Consider the following 19,048-nt stretch of genomic DNA (forward strand, 5'->3'; position numbering starts at 1 on the left):
GTGATTGGTGGGCGGCGCGGCGCGCGCGGGGCAGCGGGTGGGGGGGCGCGGCCGGGCGGGGGCCGGCGGCGCGTGGGCCCGGTCGGGGTCCGCCGGCGGGGCCGTCAGCGGTTCCGGTGCCCGGGGCATCCCCCGCCATGGCGGCGCAGGCCCCGCTCGGGCCGCGGAAGCGGAGCGGCGCGGCGCTGTGCGGGGCGGGCTGGGCCGGGGCCGTCCCACCGGCCGCGGCGGGCGGCGGCGGGGCCCTGGAGAACGGCTTCCCGCCCCACAAGCGCCCCAAGAGCGCGGGGACGGCCGGGCCCGACGAGGGGCCGGGAGACCCCTTCGGGGACAACGACGACTTCACGGCGGACGACCTGGAGGAGATCGACATCCTGGCTTCGCAGGCGCTGTCGCAGGAGGCGGCCGGCGGCGCCGCGCCCCGGGCGGGCTTCCCGAGACACGCGTGGGGCGGCTGCGGGCCGAGCAGCGCCGAGCGGCCGGCGGTGGCGGGGCTGCCCCGGGGCAGCGCCCCCGCCGCGGGGGGGAAGCTGAGAGGTCAGTGTGCCCGGGGCGCGCCGGGGAGGGGAGCGCGGCCCGGCCGTCGCGGGGTTCGGCGGTGTGCCGAGGGCAGCGCCGGGGGGTCTCCTCCGCCCTGCGAGGCGGGCGCGGGTTTGCCCGGGCAGCCCGGGCTCGGGTCAGAGGCGATGCGGCTGTTGCTGTCACCTGGGTTCCTGAAGCCGCCCTGCGCTTTACACTATTGGGGAAAAAGTTTGTTATCCCTTGGGGAATTGCTTCAGGTTACCCCGTCTGGCTATCGGAGCGTCATGGCGGTATGCCAGGTGCCTACAGGGCTAGCGAAGATTCGAAGAAATGACGCCCGAGCAGCCACACGGCATTAAAGTAACAGTACCGGGAACCTGTTCTCTGGTAACGCCTGTGGTGACGCTTACCTGTGGCGCTGATGCTGCACCTTAAACCTGTTAAATAAAGCAAACGGGTTTCATAAACTGTTAACACGCTTTCAGGAGGGTTTATAGTAACATGCGTGTTGGCTACCAGATTTCTTTTTCCTAACCGTTAACTTTCACTAGTAAATGCACAGTATGTCTCACACTAACAGTTGACTTTCAGCTGTACTTTGAGAAAGCATACAGGATACAGGGTTTTGGTCATAATTAAGTAGAGGGCTTAAATCCTGTAAGTATGTTTTAGCAATGCTACCATTTGTAATCTCACCAGGTACAAAAGTTTTCAGTTAACTCTTATTTGTGCAGGGTGCGTGAATTAAAATTACCTTGGAGGAAATGCTTGCACTTATTGTGGGTCGTCTTACTGTTTTAAGGTATTAGAAATGTTTGGGGGAGGGTTTTCTTCTGTCTTAAGGATTGATGCACAAGCTCTAAAAAAGTGACTGTGGTGATTAGGTGTATGCAGTTTACCCGCTTGTAGTGACAGTATAAATATTAAGATATTCAGACGTACGTAATGGCAAATAACAAAAGTCATCAGTGATGTACGTACATCATCCGTGCTTCAGAACAGGTCTTGGCTTTTTTCTGCAACAGGAAGCAGTACAGAAGATAGTCTGATGAGAGATGCATTCCAGTTTGAAGTACTGCAAACACAGCATGAAGAAATTAAACAGAAGGTTAGCAATATCTTCCCCTCCCCTCTAAATACCACATTTTTTGATAGGGCTAACTGAAAGGTGGGAGAAGTTCGGTTCCACGTGTTTCATTCTAATCAAGTTGATCAGTAATCTTTGAAATCCATGGATCTATTAAAAGTGTCATACTAGAAACAGCTCTAGTAATATTAAGAGTAAGAGCTATATTTTACTTCTTGGTCATTTCAGATTAGCAAATGCTGATTTGTCAGTTTTACTTGTTTCCTACAAAATCCATTCTCTGTCCTGTCAGCTAGTGAGCAAGAGTAGTTTCGTGCAACTTAAAGATTTGAAAAAGTAAAGTGACTTTTAAGTTGTGTTATGTTATTTTACCTTCTGATGATCCCTTATGGAAAGATCCTACGGGCAAGAAATAGATGTGGAAGAGTAAGAAGGTACAAATGCCCATACCAAGTCCATCCTTTTTTGGCAGACAGCTTAGGAAGAATATAAGACCTGAGCAAGTTTATGATGATATTTTACCAGAATATTCTTTTAGCCTCTGGTAAAATTTCATGTAGGTAATTCCTGATCCAGAAATATATGTGTATTTAATATTCTATAGTGTGGGTTTTTTTTAAACGCTTGTGTATTTGGTTTTGGATACGTTTTAGTGTGAAAGAGGTCCACAGCTTAACAACACATTGTGTCAGGAAATGTCATCTTTGTTTTTATTTTGAACTTTGCACCTAGTGATTTTCAGCGGATGGGTCTTGGCTGTTACGAGAGGCAGTAAACAAGGCACAACTTGTGCAAGGCACTCGCACCTCAATAGATCTTTGTTTCCTCACAGTAGTGCTTTCTCCCAGATGGAAGGGTCCTACTCTAGTTACCTTTTTCTCGTCACCCTTACCTCTGTTCTCTGAATCTCTCCCAGCTCTATTATATCCCTCTTTATTGGGGAAGCTGCTACCTGTACACCATGTTCAACATGGGGGTAAAACCATGATTTTACATAGTGGTATAGAGGTGTCTTTCTGCTTTTTTTTTCTCCATGCTTTTCTGAGTAACTCATTTATTATCTCTACAAAGTCTTGTCTGAGTGGTGATGGCTGTTCAGAAAGTATTAGAGACTATATATGTCGTGAAGATACTGTCTGGGGGTGGTAGCTTGTCTTAGGACAGTGTGCTTGTTGGCTGCCATGCTAGATGAAATATTATAATTAAATTATCATTGTTATCATCCAAACAATGAATAAATTATTCATGTGTGTGACTAGAATACTTAAAAAAAAAAAAAAAGAACATAATCACAGAGAAGGCAAAAGAGAAGAATGGTCTTTGACAGATACCAGGATGGTATATGAAGACATGTCTTTGCTGTCATTTTATAATTCTGTTAGAGAAAACAGTAGCAGAGCCTGATTTAATCAGAAAAAGATTAGAAGCAACATTGCAGAATTTCTGAACTGGGTTACAGGAGCATTTTGCTCCATAGAAAGTATAAATACACCTAATTTTCAACCACATAATGATATGAATACAAACTCTTGGTTATATACATCCTTTAATGGAATTCATCTGTTTGCAGCTGAAAAAAATGCAGGATGAAATTCTTACTAAAAATGGAGAAATTAAAATTTTACGTGACTCAATGCAGCAGATGGAGTATGCTATGGAGGAGCAGAAAAGATCATACGTGCTGTTGGACCAGCAAAAATCTCAGACCTTAAGTGAAAAAGAGAGAGAGTTCTCCAAAAAGGTTTGTAAATATTGCAATTACCTGCACATCACATGCAGAAGCTGATTTTATGACTTAATGATGTCACAGACCATCTAGTCAAAGGAAGAACATTTGTGTGAAATTTCCAAACGATGTATGCTTTTATTTTCTTATCTAGAAGAAAGCATTTGTCAGAACTTGCTGAGGGTTTTCTGCCAAAATAAAAGAGTAAAATTCAAGCGGTAGAGAGGGTTTTGTTTACTTCTTGCTTTTTTTGAAGCAATCCCAAGAGCATTAAAACTGGAATGTATATTAAAATGGAAAAAAGTGACTGAATATGCTTTATGACTCTGATCAGATTGCTGTTCCTGTTGCAGTCATCTTTCTGAAAGCCCTGAAGTGGCTGCTTTTGTCCTGTTTACTCTGCTGTTAACGGCCTCACTGTAGTCATGCTCTGCGTGGCACTTGGTCTGTCTTAACAAGTCATATGCTTCTTGCCTGAAATTTTGACACTTGGTTCTAAGATAGTATTAATGGACTAGCATACATAAAAATTGGATCTTATGCAGAGTTCACAGTAAGTAGATGGTAATCTTGAAATCTTATGGTAATCCTAGTTGTTCTGCAGTTCTAACACCTCTAAATTATTCAGTAACAGTAAAACTGTCTTTTTAATTCCTCTTTCAGTTACTGTCATTACAGTCAGAGTTGCAGTTCAAAGATGCAGAAATGAATGAATTAAGAACACGACTTCAGAACTGTGAAAGAAATAAACATGTTACTCAAACAGTTTTAACGCCAAGGTAGGAGTTTTGGAAAATGAATTTGTGTTCCTTTTTACAATATGTGTTCTTAAACTATTAAAGGGGTTTTCTTTCTTCATGCAACTCTTAGCTCCGTTGTCTTTAAAAAATACAACCAAAAAAGTCTGTTGACCTCTGTGGAGTTTGCTCAAAAAGAGCCTTCCTTGTATCTGTGACAGAAATGCAAAGAGTTGATAGTGAAGTACTTTTAAAAGATCAATGTAAATAGATCTTTGTTTATTGTTTACTAAAATAATTACAAAAGAAATATTGATTGATCTAAGTGTTTGATTTTTATCTTAGCCCTAAAAAGAATTTTGCAATCCAAGTGAAATCAGAAGGATGTTCTCCACAGCCTGGAAAAAGATCTTTTCCTACAAAGGAATCCTTCAGTGCTGAAATGTCCACTAGACCATCGTGTTCTTCGGGAAATTTGATTGCCCCGACTACTTTGATCAAAGAAGGTAAACCCATATACAACCTGCAAAATTTTTAGCTGCATATGAACATTCTGCCTTAGGATTTGTACTATGTGATTGAACAGTTTCATTAAGTTCACTGTAGAGAAAAACAAGTAGCTGTTTTATTTTGGGTTTGCTTAAATTTCTTTCTGTTTTATACCAATTGGCATTAAATATCTATGACTGAAATTTGCATCAAGATCATTTTAATTCACACCTTGGGTAATGCCTGTATACCAGATGCCAAGGTGTCAACGATGAAGTGGCAGTTGGCCACTCTTAAAAACTTTCATGTATTATGTGATGAACTAAAATATCCAAATTGTTAATCTGCCTTTCTCATTGAATAAAGAAGAACAGGAAATAATTTGCCTATTTCTTCAACTGGTCTGCTAGTCAGCTAATGTGGTTTTTTTATTCTTGTGGTTTTGGCTTTAAAGCTGACCTTTTGGGGGATTTTATTTTAAAGGGTACATATTTAGCCATATTGAAAGAAGCAACTGAAACAGTATACTCATTTCCTCTTTTATGTGTAGGGCAGTAATTCTCACAAAATTGTATCTTGAAATTCATTTAGTAAAGCTTAGGAAATGAATATATGCATGTATTTGAAGATTGCTATAATATGAAACAAAAATGGTGGTTTTTTATAGCAGCCAACTGCCGTTTTTCCAATAGGAAATAATAAATGGAAGAAATCCGGATATCATCAACTAATCCTTACAGGAAGAGTCATGAAAAATCTGAGATGTTACTGTCAGTTACAGTATTCAATCTGAAACTGTATCGGCAGTATGAACTCCATCAAAAAGAAAAATACAGGAGCCTTAAAGCATTTGTATTGCTATTTTTTCAGCCTCCTGACTATTCGTTATGGTAACAACGCTCAATATGCCTATTTGTTTGAAAAACACACTTGATTATTTGTCTTCTGAACCCTGCAAGGCTTTTGGCTTCAGTTTGGCTAGTAATTGTGACACATGTAGATGATTGAAACATGATGAAATGTTCGATTTATTTATTTATTTTATTTTTAAAGAATTTTATGTTGATTTTTAACGTAGTCATGTAAATCTGTGCTAGTAGTGGGAATTCAACTTAAGGTATTGTTTTTTTCTAAAAGAAAAGTTGAGAGCAATAGCAATGAACAATCTGTGGAACATCTGACAGTAAAGGTGAAATTTTATTCACTTTTCTAATTTATTTTGGGGAGCAATTCTACTTGCATCACAGCTCTTAACTATTGTTTGATGTATCCGAGTTATACAAGACATTTTTTACTGGTCTACTGTCTGTTTACTTACTATGTAACAGCTATGGCTAACTGAATGTATGTAAAGGATAGGTACAGATATACAAGCAATTTAGTTCTCATGTTAGACTCATAATTGCTGTTTGCTTCAGACAGTAAGATAACCCATCCTGAAGTTCTATCCATGAAGCATGAAGCAATCGGAAAAAACGGTTCCCACAACTCTGCACCTAAACGAAATGCACAAGGTAACTTAATTCTGTTCATACAGAAATAGCGAGCATTTCTGAGGAACAGCTCAGATGCCTTTACTAAGCAGCATCGTGCTGAGGAGCCTGCTACATACAATGCCACTGCACAGAACAGTGGTGTTCAGCTAGTCGCTTTTTGCTTTGAATATTGTGATTTTGTAGTAAAACATTTCAGGTTATATTATTATCTTGTGTCGTAACAACATTCTTATGTTGTTATTCTATTTAAGAAAAAAGTTTGCCTGGGTTTTGCTTTATGGAACGATATGGATCAAGAAGCATCTTGATCAAAGCTGACTCTTTCAGTATGAATATATTATGCTTTTTATTGTAAACCAATGTAAAAACAGGAAAAATGTACTTTTTTTTTTTTAAATGAAGGTAAAAACAATAAAGCAACATCTACAACAGTCAACACCAGGACGTCTTCAGGGTACTATTTTATTTCCAATTCAGAACAGAATTGCATCACATAATTTTAATGTCTGGACTGGAACATGGAGGGCAAGTCATCAGGATAGCTATACGATCATTTGGCTTGAGCTGTTTTGCTAATATGGGATTGTAATTAAAATATCTCTAAATATAATCTGGTTAATATTTAAATCATATCTTAACTTAATTTTTCTGAAAATCATTCTTTTGTAGAGAAAGAAAATTTTAATGAAAAAATTCTTTTGAGGTTGAGAGCACTATAAATAAGGCTAATATTTTGAAATATTAATTTTTTGTTGTTGTTGATGTTGCAGTTGATGGTAAAGCTACTCCAAAGACAATTATGTATCCTTTCAGGTTCTATCTTACTAAATGCACTGATGAAGCAGCCCATTGTCCCTGGGTCATTACTAGGACTCTGCCATCTTCTTAGCAGTAACTCTGAGCCTCTACCGGGAGCTGTATTGCAGCCTAACTATTTGGATACGTAAGTTTTTTGTTGTTTTGGTTTGGGTTTTTTTTGTTGTTGTTGTTAAACCATATCTGACGTGGCATTCTCTATACTAAGAAATGCTTATTCATGTAGGATAACTCATTCCTTGTGTTAAATGCTGTTTTGCTTAGGCCATTTAATGCAAAATTTGGAACATCATTCTGCATCTTTGATTATTAATCTTTGATTATCATAGATACTAAACAGCGGAACAACACTAAGAGATAAACTAGGTTAATTATATATTAGGGGAAGGCACAGAAACATATTTTGTAAAACCTGGGAGTGACTGTTAGCAGCTGCTTAAGTTAACCACTTGGACATAAAACTTGCATTGCAATGAGGGAAGCATATAAACATGACCATGAGTTAAGTGGGAAGAAAATGTTGCAAATGTGATCAAAAGAACAGTAGGCTTTATATCTTCAAAGTCTAAACTATGTTCCATTTGTAATGTAGAATTTATGTGCAATTTTCTAATATATATTTATAGTGACCGGTAAAGCATTTTAAATATGAATATTGGATATAAATTATAATTAGTTTTCACTTTAAAGAATTAGATTGTAGCTCCTGAAATACCTTTGCTTTTCTGATACGTTATTTTATTAGTAAGTCTTGTGTTTTCTGGGTCATAGCAAGGCTCATGTCTCATTGCCCTTGCTATTTATGCAAGTAGAGGTGGTGCATTTGGCCTTTGTAGCTGCAGTTTGACTAGTTAATAGCTGAACTCTCTCTCTCTCTCATCTCTGGCCAAGAAAATAATTTTTTATTGTTGTTGTAGTCCTTTAAAGGCCCCTGTGTATTACAGATCAGTAATGTGCAGGTACTCGTCCTTCCCAGAAGCTACCAAATAACATCAGGGGAAGATAAGAATATATGACAGGTTATCAAAAGCATGAAACTGGGAAGCCAATGTTTGAAATGTAGTTTCAGACAATGGCTTATAGTGAGCTGCTGAAGTTACTCAGCTGTAAGCTCTGACTACTTTCACAAGACCTAGGAATGCTTTGAAATTGCTCTTCCATGCAGGTATCAAGGAGTAGGATTTTTTTCCCACAGGCATCTCTTATTACTGTAGCCTTTCTATTATTTGATCCAGAATATGGATAACTCAAATTTCAACTATGTTCTCTGCCTTTTGTTCTGAAGTATTTCCCTTCTTTTAATTTTATTTGGATAGGAAGTCCACACAACTACCCAGCAGCAGGACAGCTCAAGAAGAAATTGCTCCTCTTGTATCCCTGCGAGAAGCTCAAAAACTTGCAATAACAGGATTGAACTTGATTGCTATGGACGAAGGATTCTCAGAAGGAAGCCCAACAGAAAGCCGGAGAGAGTTTTTGCACCTCACACGCTGCAAGATCCGAGGCGCCGTGCATCTCTTGCCCTTGGTAGAACACCATATTGGTGCATACTGTCAAGCAGTACAATTGGCGGACAAGTCAGTAAATGGTTCTTGTGGAAACCATTCAGCTGTTTCTTCCAGAACCAACACAAATATGGTGTCAAGTAAGGAGGACTTCAGGTTGTCTCTTGAAGAAACTACAGTTATATCACTGGGTATTCTTTATTATTTGGCGTTTTATAGCTGGGATGTTGTCCACACATTGCTATCCGCTGAAGTGGAAAAAAGTTCTGCTGCTGGAGATGAACACGTTTCCAAGATGGACAAAAATGTGTTGTGTGATAATCAGTGTGATAATAAAGAAGATACCAGGACACAAGGAGAGCTGCCTGTAACTCCACAGGATGCTCCCAATAATGATCAAGCTCAACATTCTTTGTTTAAAAAGCTGCTTCAGGTTTTAGCTTTTTCTGCTGCAAGAGGCTCCCAGACTGATAGTATACTGAACCAAAGCCTAAAAGTTTTGGTGAAATTAGCTGAAAATTCAACAATGGACTTGCTAATAAAGTAAGTCAGTAATAGCTTTACAAGTATTTCAGACTCTGTTGTTTAGCAGTTTTCATTCTCTGTTGAAACTAATTTGTGCAAATGACAGTAGAAGTTTTGACATGTATGTAATGAATGTGATAATAATCGCCCCCAATTAGCAACAAGATTTGCTTATGATGTTTATATGAAGCAGATGCTGTTGCCTCATTGCATAGCTGTCACTTGAAAGTGAGAAAACTTCTTAAGGCCATATGCAGTTGATCAGAATATCTAACATGTTAATCGTGGTTTTTTTGGATTGCTGGGAGATGCATAAAGAATGAAAGCACATGATCTCATTCTGGTGGGTAAAATGCCACTCTTGGAAGTGAGATATTTTGTCTGCTAATGGTCTAATATACACAACCATAGTATGAATTGCAGACTGACTGCCAAATGTAACAGAATATGTTTTTCAGTATACTTTGTATTTATGATATGTAAGTTGAGATCAGGTATGTTCTGAATGGCTAAAAAGGCACAAATTATGATGCAGTCTACAAGAAAGTGTATTTTCAACTTGTCAGTGCATTTCCCATTTCTAACTCTGAGTTTTCTTTTGAAGTTTTCAGCACTTACTGAGTAGCCAGATACTGCTCCGTTGTCTGTGTCCAGAGACCTCTTTGCCTGCTGTCCTTTTGACTGTGAGACTGTTGTCTGTTCTTGCTCAACACCACATGTTGGTTGCTCAATTTTGTTCTCATTCAGGTAAAAGACTGCATAACACAAAGAGCTGTTACCAGTTGAATTAACTAAAAGTAATGCAAACAGGCCTTGCTCCAAGGTGTTAAAACCCCAAAAGGCAAAAAGCCTGCTATGTTACCTGAAAACTTGTTTTCTAGTACAGTGTTTCAGTTATTGTTTGAAGAGTATTTTGTCTTGTGGTATCTTTCTACATACAGTGCTTTTGATACCCATGTGGATTTTTAAAACTACTTTCCAGATTAATGTTTATTATATTAAAGGTTGATGAGGAAAAAAGGGCTTTTGAGGAGTTTTGAAGTTTAATTTATCTGTGCCCACGACACTGTTGAGTTTAGGGATTCCAGTACTCTGCATGACAAATAGTCTTTGTCCAGTTCCTTATGAATGAAGTAGGACAGTATTACCACAAATGCATATATAAAGTTTAGGGATACTAGTTACTTCAGCACTGCTTAAGATGTCTGAAGTAAAGCAAGAAGTTGAGCCTGTGTCATGAGTCCAAGGATAGCACTCTACATATTTTCTGAAAAGTTTTCTTGTGTGACAAAATTAATTTTTGTCATAAACAATTGACTAGTTGGGAAAAGAACAATGTTATCTCTGTTTCAGACACCTGCCTTCTTCTTGCACTGTACATGTATATTACATCAAGACCAGATAAATCAGCATCCGAAACGCTTTGGCTTCAGCTGGAACAAGAGGTAACCACAGCTGTTTGTTCATATGCTTTTTCCTGCTATTTCCAGTTGGGGGAGTGGGAGAAGCAGGGCAGTGCACAAATTGTCGGAAAACAAGTCCTTTCCTCCAGCTGAAGTAGAACACTGAAAGTATTGGCTTGCAGTAAGAGATTACATTGATTTTTAAGAGTAGCTGCTTGAAACTGAATCAGTAACTATTCTTAAAGGGAACATAGTCATAATAGTCATAGTGAAGTCACTGAAAAAGCAAGAAAGATCCTAGGATGGCTGTAAATGTTCAACACTAAGCTTTATTTTGCCTTTAGATCAATAGAGGAATAAAAGGAAGCAAGATCTATGATTCATTTTGATTGTATTAATTACCTCTGAACTGTATCTTATGAGTTATTACATATAAAAGGCAGTCTGTAGCAATTTACGATTATATTCATTGTATTCAGTGGAAATGCTAGCTTGCTGTATAATAGTCATAATTATATCTAGGAAGAATAGCTTTTGAACTTAATTTGTATTGTTTGTACTGACAGTGGTGACTTGTTTGAGGTTCTACTATTTGTTCCACTTCTGTTCTCATTTGAAAGCATTTTGAACTATTTTTATTATCCCCCTACCTATATTGTTATATTAAGTGTAAACACATTATTTGTATGCAGAATTAAGACCTGCTGCACCTCGTTAGCCTTTCTCATCAGAAAGTTGAAAAGGTTTCTGTGCAAGGCAAATTCTATGTCTATAAAGTTTTACAGGGAAAAAACTTTAACAATTTTTTGTGGTAAAAAAGATCAACTGTTAAGAAAAACAAGAATGTTTGAAACTAGTGATGAAATATCATTTCTGCCTCCCTTTATCTGCAGCTTAATTGTTTGATAATTCTGCAGAACCCTAGTACTCATTGTAATGCAATCTCCATGTTTTTGTAATAGACAGTTAGACTCCTGACAAGGTGTATGCGGTGTTCCAGTCCAGCGGCTTTATTACCTGGTACAGACTGCCAATGTAATCTCGAGGTACGTCACTAGAGTGGCTGAGTTTAACCTACTGAGAACTTAAAGGTACTCAATGCTGAAATAGCTTTTTGCCCTTTTTTTAGCTACAATGAAACAGAAGTGTACTGTGCTTTAAAGGATGCCACCTTCTAGGAAGCTTGCTTTTGCTTGCTAGAAAATATTCTGAAATTTGGATTTCAGATTTGGATTTGGAAATTTTGAAGAGATTAATCAGTAAAGTTCATAGTGAAATAAATTTTCCACTACTATAATTTTAGTTTGTGTATTGAGGTACTTTTTCCCTCTTGCAGGTGGTTAAGGCACTAATTATAATGTTACATAGACAGTGGATGAAGATGAGAAGATCTGAGAACAGCTTGTGTGCATATAAGGAACAAATTATTCAGTTTTTACGGGATGCTGTTTTACTCTTACACCGCCTATCTCAGAAAGATAAACTGTTCCATGAACACTGTTTGGAAGTTCTCCATCAATATGACCAAGCTATGCCAGGCATAAGAGCCATTCTGAAAAAGACTCAAAAATTGAGTGCCTGTGAAGGTAAAACAAGTCAAATGATAATGTTGACTTTTTTCCATGCTGTAGAAATAGAAATTCCACTTCTGTCCCTCATTTAACAAGTACTATGTACCAAATACCATGGATGGTTGTTGCTCAGACCTCTGAAGGTCTGACAGTCTAGTGCTTCTCAATCTTCATTATACTGAATCACTACTCTACTATTCTTCTTTAATAGTTTTATCTTGTTCTTCTCTCCATAGAAATATGCCCCTACTATCTGATCAAACAAAATCCTATACTCCAGCTCTCTTTAGTAGAACAATCTGCACTATATGTTACCTTATTAAAAAAAAAAATCATTATTCCAAGTTTCCAACTAGCATTACACCTCTCTCTGCAATTTAGTTGGGTTTTTTTCCCTGCATCCTTAACATCTCTCCTTTTTTCTTCCTCTTCCCTCTTCTACCCCCAACCTTCCTCCATTACCCCAAAAGCTTCTCTAGCCCATGTCCATCAGGACTTGCCCCTTGCTTTGCACACTTCTGGTGTCCACTTCCTAGAGAGCACCGATCTCATGAAGTTGCCTCTCCTCCTTGTACCTTGATGCCATTTCTTCGTTCACTCATGGCATTATTTACATGCACATTGTAGAGCTGATGCAAAGATTGTGCTCTTATGTCAGTATGTGGTTTGCTACAAGATACCAGACAAGGCATCTGATCTTAGAGCCAGAGTGATAAATCCTTCTGTGTTGGTGTGTGTATTGCATCAGTAAGGCAGGTCATGTAAGCATGCCACTATTAAGTTAGTGACTTTTCCGGAGATGCTAAACAGTGTGCCATGTATTTGTTCTACTCTGATTACTTAGAGTGTCCTGAGGTTTTCCAGAACTTTGCCTAACACCTTGTCTATTTACGCTTGGGAATGAACCAAAACAGTGTAACAGGTTGTGATTTTGGGGATGGTGGTGCACACATGTGCTTGCAAACCTGTAATTAGCATTCAGGTCTTCCTTTAAAACACAAACTACTATGCTTCTGTCCTAGTGGCTTTTTAAAATTAGTTAACAAAAATGAGGTTTTAAGCTTAATAAGTAGTCAGAACTAGTTGTAAGATAACAAAGTGCCCTTTCCTGTTTTTCTACTAATAGCTAAATTTAATTCACTGTCCAAGGTAGTTCTCTCCTCTGATCCCTAAAAAGGCATTAAAGAAAAGAGGGGGAGAAGTTTGTATGACAAAACACATATCTAAAGACCTGTTTGCATTGAACCTTGAAAAAGCATATTTGCTGTAGTCTTCTACAATCAGAATGTTTTAAAATGCAAACAGCTCCCAGCTATAATTGTACTATATCAAGTAGAAAAATGATTCTCTGAAACATGATTTTGTTGTTGTTACAGAGCTGATTTTGGATGAATTGTATCCTCCTGAGCCAGAAGCAGAAGACCAAGGAATGGACTCCAGTTAGCTAACACCTAGCAAAGAGCTCTGTCCTCCCTCATCTAAATCATAATAATCATTGCCAGTGTAAATCTGAAATTTAAATCATCTGTTTTATGAAGCGATGATCTAAAGGTTGCACTCAAATGCACCATAACTAAGAAACATTTCTTTGTTGTGATTATTTTATTTAAGTGCCATCTAAATGTAGCTGAAAGCAAAGAAATTTTGATGTAAGAATTATACTGCAATGTACTGTTTTGCCATGCAAAACCACTCAGTGGATTATGACTGGTTCTCTTTATGAATTTAATCCTTTATGAAATTGCTGTGAATAGAATGGAAATTTCATTATTGTGTTCTCTGTTTTACAGTGACTACAGCTGAATTTATGATGCTGAATGTGCTGAGATGTTTGGGATCACTGAGTTCATATGAAAGTCTTTTGAACATATTTGTTTCTCTTGCAGCTGTAACACTTTCTCGCTTGACTTCCAAAATTTTCACATTGATCTTAGTACAGTTTACTGTGATTTTAAAAACCTTTCTAGAAATAACTTATATGTTCAGTTCTGAGCAAGAAATTCAAAGCCCTATAACAATCACCTGAGTTCACTCATTTTTCTCACTTTCATGAATCTGCTGAGAGTGTAACTATTGAGATGCCAAAACAAAAAATACTAGAGCTTATTTTTTAAAAAAGTTGCCTTAGAAGAGTAAGATAGTAATGTTGAGGAAAGCATTCTATCTCACTAGGCGAGAGAAGGATATTTAAATGTGTGCAGAGTGACTCGTTTTTTTGGTTGTAGTATCTGGGTAGGCACTGCAGTGAAGATGAATGAGCATCTCATTCCTAGGATACAGCACTGATGACTGGAGGAAGAACTGTTGCTGTACCCTTTCAAGTGCGTATGATTTTCAGCTGTCCTACTCAGCTGCAGGTATCAGCTGAACCTTAGACCCTAAAAAGGGAGGTGAGCATGCTACTAAAATGAGCCTACAGGTTTGTGTTTTTAAATAATTTGGAAAGCTTTTTTTATTTTTTGACAGATACTTGATTTAGAACAAGCCTGGCTCCAGGGACCAGGAAGAGGAGGAGAAACAGTACTACAGTGGGAAGGAAGCCCTTGGAAAATTGGGAAACATCCAGTTCTCTGGTCATAACCCAAAGAGGCTGTGTCCTGCCCTGGTGTGCCTGGGCAAAGAGCCCCACTCCAGTGCACTGAACAAACTCTTGACTTGACTTTCACTTTTGAAGAGAACTTTCCCAGAAACTGCTATGCAGGAATAACCAGTGTAATAATCCAGCATCTCCCTAGGGCCAAAGCTCCTAGGTACAAAGCTTCACTCCTTCCTCCCACAACACAGCCTAGGGCTAAGCTACCTCTTCGAGCAACAGGTGGCAGAGGTCCACCAGGCATGGCCTGTTCATTTCTCTAAAACACAAGCTGCCAACTGCTCCTCTCAGTAACAGGTTTCAAGTCCCTTGTAGCATCTGGAGAAGTGCCATTTTCCTGCTTAAACGCAGCAAGGAAGGACACGCAGCAAAGCCACCTGAGTCTGTGTATGCTTGCATGGTAACTACCCTAGAACTGCCACCAGGGCACTGGACAAGACATGCTAGAGAAGTTTGAGCGTGACAAAACCATTTGACTTGTCCACTTTAAAAAAACAAACAAAAAAACCCCCAACAAACCAACACAGCACTTCCTGGCCTTTAGGATTAGAGAGAAGAGCTTGAGAATGTCAGTTAAAAGCCCCTTCCTTACTCAAAACCAAAATAAACATTAATTCTTTCAGAATAGGCCTATGAGCATGAGCAGTGGTAAAGCAGTATCTGGCAGTTAGCTTGCTGTGAGGAGCAAACGTAGAGCTGTCCTAACAAAGATATAATAGTCACAATATCCCAAAATGCAATGACCTGCCATTACTTTTCAACTCCTCTATGCTGTTCCGCCACCTAATTTCTCTAAACATAATTTGAGGTAAGATGCATTTAAACCCCTTCTTTGGGTAAATAGACCAAATGAAATGCTAAGAGAAGTTTGGATGAAAACTAGTAATGAACCCCAAATTGTTGAAGCAATCCATTTATAAAAACTTGTTTAAAAAAATTCCTGGCCTCATCTAAAGGGCATGTGGATGGCAACTTGGTAAAAGGGAGAAGTGTATTACTGCTGAACTTTATATAAACAGAAATGTTATCTGTGGAAAAAAATGCTAGGAAAATACCCGACTGTTCCCTTCTGGCACTGCATCCCTTCCCATCCACCCACTCTAACTGACAACACCCTAACATGTACATCTACACTCTTGATTGTTTTCTTCCACTTTTGACTTTAAAGTGGTACAGCCCAGGCTATATACAAACAAACCAACCCAAAACCCTACACCTTCACCAGTAGAAGTGACAGTAACATCATGGTATTATTAAACTGTAGCTTTTAAAAATGAAGGCATTTTCTGTAACTGGAAAGTTCGCACTCCTAAGGAAAAATGAGGCTGCACTCCTGAAGAGAAAAGGCAGACATAGGTATACTTACAGAACCACCATAATTCATTACTTCTTAAGTCATTTACAGTGACCAATCTTTTGTCAGGATTATTGCAAGATTGTACTGACCTTCAGTAATTCTTTTTTTACATTCTCTTGGGATTTTTCCTTGGGATTAAAGAGATCCAATCATGTATGCAACAGCTGATCATCCCTAGAAAAAAACTGAAGCATTTTTACAGATATGGGGCTACTGGTTTACTATCTTCATGACCTAAAAATAACAAAGCAGACTGTTCTCATCAGACACTCCCTGAAGAACTCACAGCATAGCAGCTCTTTTTTCAAGGACAGTTCGCATCTTCCCAACACGTTACAGATAAGCTGTGCCTCTGTATTAACTGGGAAAAGGAATTCAGTCTGGCATCAAGCACAGTCACAGGACTGAATAATGAAGTATTGAGCAACAACAAAAACACACTAGTCATGTTCTATACATGATTATCACATTCCTCAGTCAGCAGCAGCCACCCATCTGTTTTCTTGCCCATGGGGATGGCAACTAGTTTGCCCTTTGCTGAAAGCTGATATAAGTATAGCTGGCTTTTTCCTCAATGAATTAAGCAGACAGGACTAAGCTAGGCAGGAGCTGGATGAAGAAAGCAATCACCTACTAGCTTACTCATTCCTCAGGCAACTTTATGCAAAAAGGAGGATGATAGCCTTGCTGACTTATATTTTTAAGATCTACTGACACTACCCCTTGAAGAGTCACAGCACAGGAGGAGGTATCATTGCATTGCTAAGCATCTTCCTGTGGCAATTCAAGGACCTGAGGTACTGCATGGATTATAACACACAGCAGTTTATTTCTACTAAAGCTATGTAGAGAGATAAAGTAAATGAAGTTTCATTCACTAAAGTATTTAGGGAATTTGCACAGGTAACACCTTATTTTCTACAACTCGTAGAATCACTGACTATCCGTCATCCACCCGAGAGTGAAAAGTCTCCAGTAACTGATTTAAAAGTTACTTTGACTGCAGTAAGGGAAAGGGGATATCAGAGGTTAATTTATACATATCTTGAACTGTTCATCACTCTAGTGAAACAAAAAGCAAAACAGCAACCCAAGTTGTGGGTTTGCAGGAGAGGAGGGACAGCACTGAGACGGAAACGGCATCACTTCCGAACCCGCACAGCACGCTGCAGCCCCAGGGGAACCAGAGAGGGCCCATGCCTCACCGCACCAGGCAGAGCCTCCTCGCTATCCAGTATTGACAAACATAGTTAGTTGTGTCTTAAACCTAAAGAAATCAATTTACAACAGAAGGACATCCTTTATAACATGGCTAACTCACCCTTAGTGGAGATCGCCATAAAAAGGTGAAGCAGAGGCTACTCCATCAATACAGATGCCTGAGCTCTTAAAGGGATAAAATAACTTATTTTCTTCAGCTTTATCTCACCTCCAGCAGGTTTAACTCAGATACCTTTTTTCCCTCCTATACGGCTTACTTAAAAGCTGTAAATCTGACCAGCTTCCTGCCATGCAGGCTATACTAACAAGTAGATGAGGTCAAATAGTAACCGGGGGGGGGGAAGGCCCCAAATCACTGGCTAAAGCAAACCTCCCAAGTTATCATACATGCCTGGGTATGATACTAAGTTTCCATACTTGGGGGGGGGGGGGGGGGAGATAAGAGAAAATGGCTTGTTTTGCAACAATTGCTAAAGTTTTTCCCTCTTTTGCGTCCAGCTCCTCCATGCAATCCTGCCATGGGTTTTAAGATGCATGCCAAGTTTTGTTCTGGAAAAATCCACACTACCATAAACAACTTCTGATTAAACGTTACAAAAACATCACCAGCAGTATTCCTCACTTAACGCCAGGCTCCTAACTTTTTAGTTCAGCGGTTTGCTCTCCTATATGACATTTTGCTGCAACTTTAGAGGGTGAAGGTACCTTTGAAACCCTACGTGCTTGTTAAAGGAAATGTGAAGGTTTTAAACAAAACAGTAGCTCCTGTTCCTCAGACCTGTGCGCAGAGAGAAGGGACAGCACACAGCTTTTCTCTGAACAGAAGGAGGCTTCTCTGCATGTCACTTCTCAAATTCAGCCATATTGCACAGATGTACCTACTAAAAAGTCATGGGAAAAGAAAAACAGATGAACTAAAAAGTAGTGGCAACAAAACCCATCAGAAATAACTCTGCAATTTCCTGGTGTAATTTCTAGCCCAAGCTTTAATTATACTTATTTTCTAGATTCAGGTTTTTAGGAGCATACATTTTGTCTGCTGTCCCCAGTTAACTAACAGAAATTCTGTTGAGAAAATGTGAAACAAAATTCGAAGTGAAATGATCTACATTTCACCTGCAACACATTATCAGCCTGCAGCTGAAACTCCAACAAATTCAAGAAGTAACATTACAAAACTACCTGATAATTCCATGATAAACAACTCTTTCAGAACAAGTTGGGGGGTGGTGGGGGTGGGGTGGGGTTTGGTTTTTTTTTCGTTTGTGTTTCCCTCCCCTTCTTTTAAATCCTACATTGGAAACTTAGCTGGCAATTCAAGGTAATAATGATTATATACTGAACACCCTCAACCAATTCAGTACTACTTGGTGTCTTATAAAAAGCATTCTTGACCTGCTCAAAGAAAATATTTTCAAGTGAAAGACTAATAAGTCAGGGGCATGAATACAACCTTTCAAAAGCATTTTTTTCAAAACTATTGAAAGTACACAAAAACATTAGCAAAAATGTTTTCACACGGAGTAGAAAGCATCACTTGCCACAGGCTGAATTGGTCAAGTTGATAAATGAGGCATGATATTCAACACACAAGTAAAAATACATGTTGAGAAGATACTAAACTTTAATCAAATTACAGACTTCTTTGAAGTCTACCATCTTGTCTACACTAGACTTTTCAAATGTCTTGGGATTTGTTAGCTAATGCATTCAAACTTCATGCATTTAATTTACTCCTTAGGCTAGACAAGGTCTTAGAAGCAATCCTTTTAGATTAGCTTTGAAGCCTACTGCCAGAATATCATTCAGGAGCTTATATTGTCCTTGCTTTATGTGGTGACCTGTAATTTTGATTAGGCTTCAGTCTCGACTACCAAAAGTGATATTCATGATACAAGGTGACTTAAAGTACACTTGGTAACACTAGATGTCAAACACAATGAAGTAAAATGTAGCTTTGCAGATACACTCCTAAATAATACTCAAATTGAGGCTAAGAA

At 39.1% G+C, this 19,048-nt stretch overlaps 1 protein-coding gene across 1 annotated transcript; it reads left to right on the forward strand.

The window, feature by feature from the left end:
* The first annotated feature begins 43 nt into the window (after positions 1-43).
* On the forward strand, positions 44-16,054 carry ATRIP (ATR interacting protein). Its single transcript, XM_072875976.1, has 13 exons — positions 44-537; positions 1,548-1,630; positions 3,180-3,350; positions 3,999-4,114; positions 4,418-4,578; positions 5,980-6,075; positions 6,871-7,000; positions 8,190-8,921; positions 9,508-9,650; positions 10,257-10,348; positions 11,269-11,352; positions 11,643-11,892; positions 13,254-16,054. The coding sequence occupies exons 1-13, from the start codon at positions 138-140 to the stop codon at positions 13,319-13,321; spliced, it is 2,526 nt and encodes an 841-aa protein (XP_072732077.1). The 5' UTR covers positions 44-137; the 3' UTR covers positions 13,322-16,054.
* The last annotated feature ends 2,994 nt before the right edge of the window (positions 16,055-19,048 follow it).

Source organism: Ciconia boyciana, chromosome 11, assembly GCF_034638445.1.
Source record: "Ciconia boyciana chromosome 11, ASM3463844v1, whole genome shotgun sequence".
In the NCBI taxonomy this organism is placed as follows: Eukaryota; Metazoa; Chordata; class Aves; order Ciconiiformes; family Ciconiidae; genus Ciconia; species Ciconia boyciana.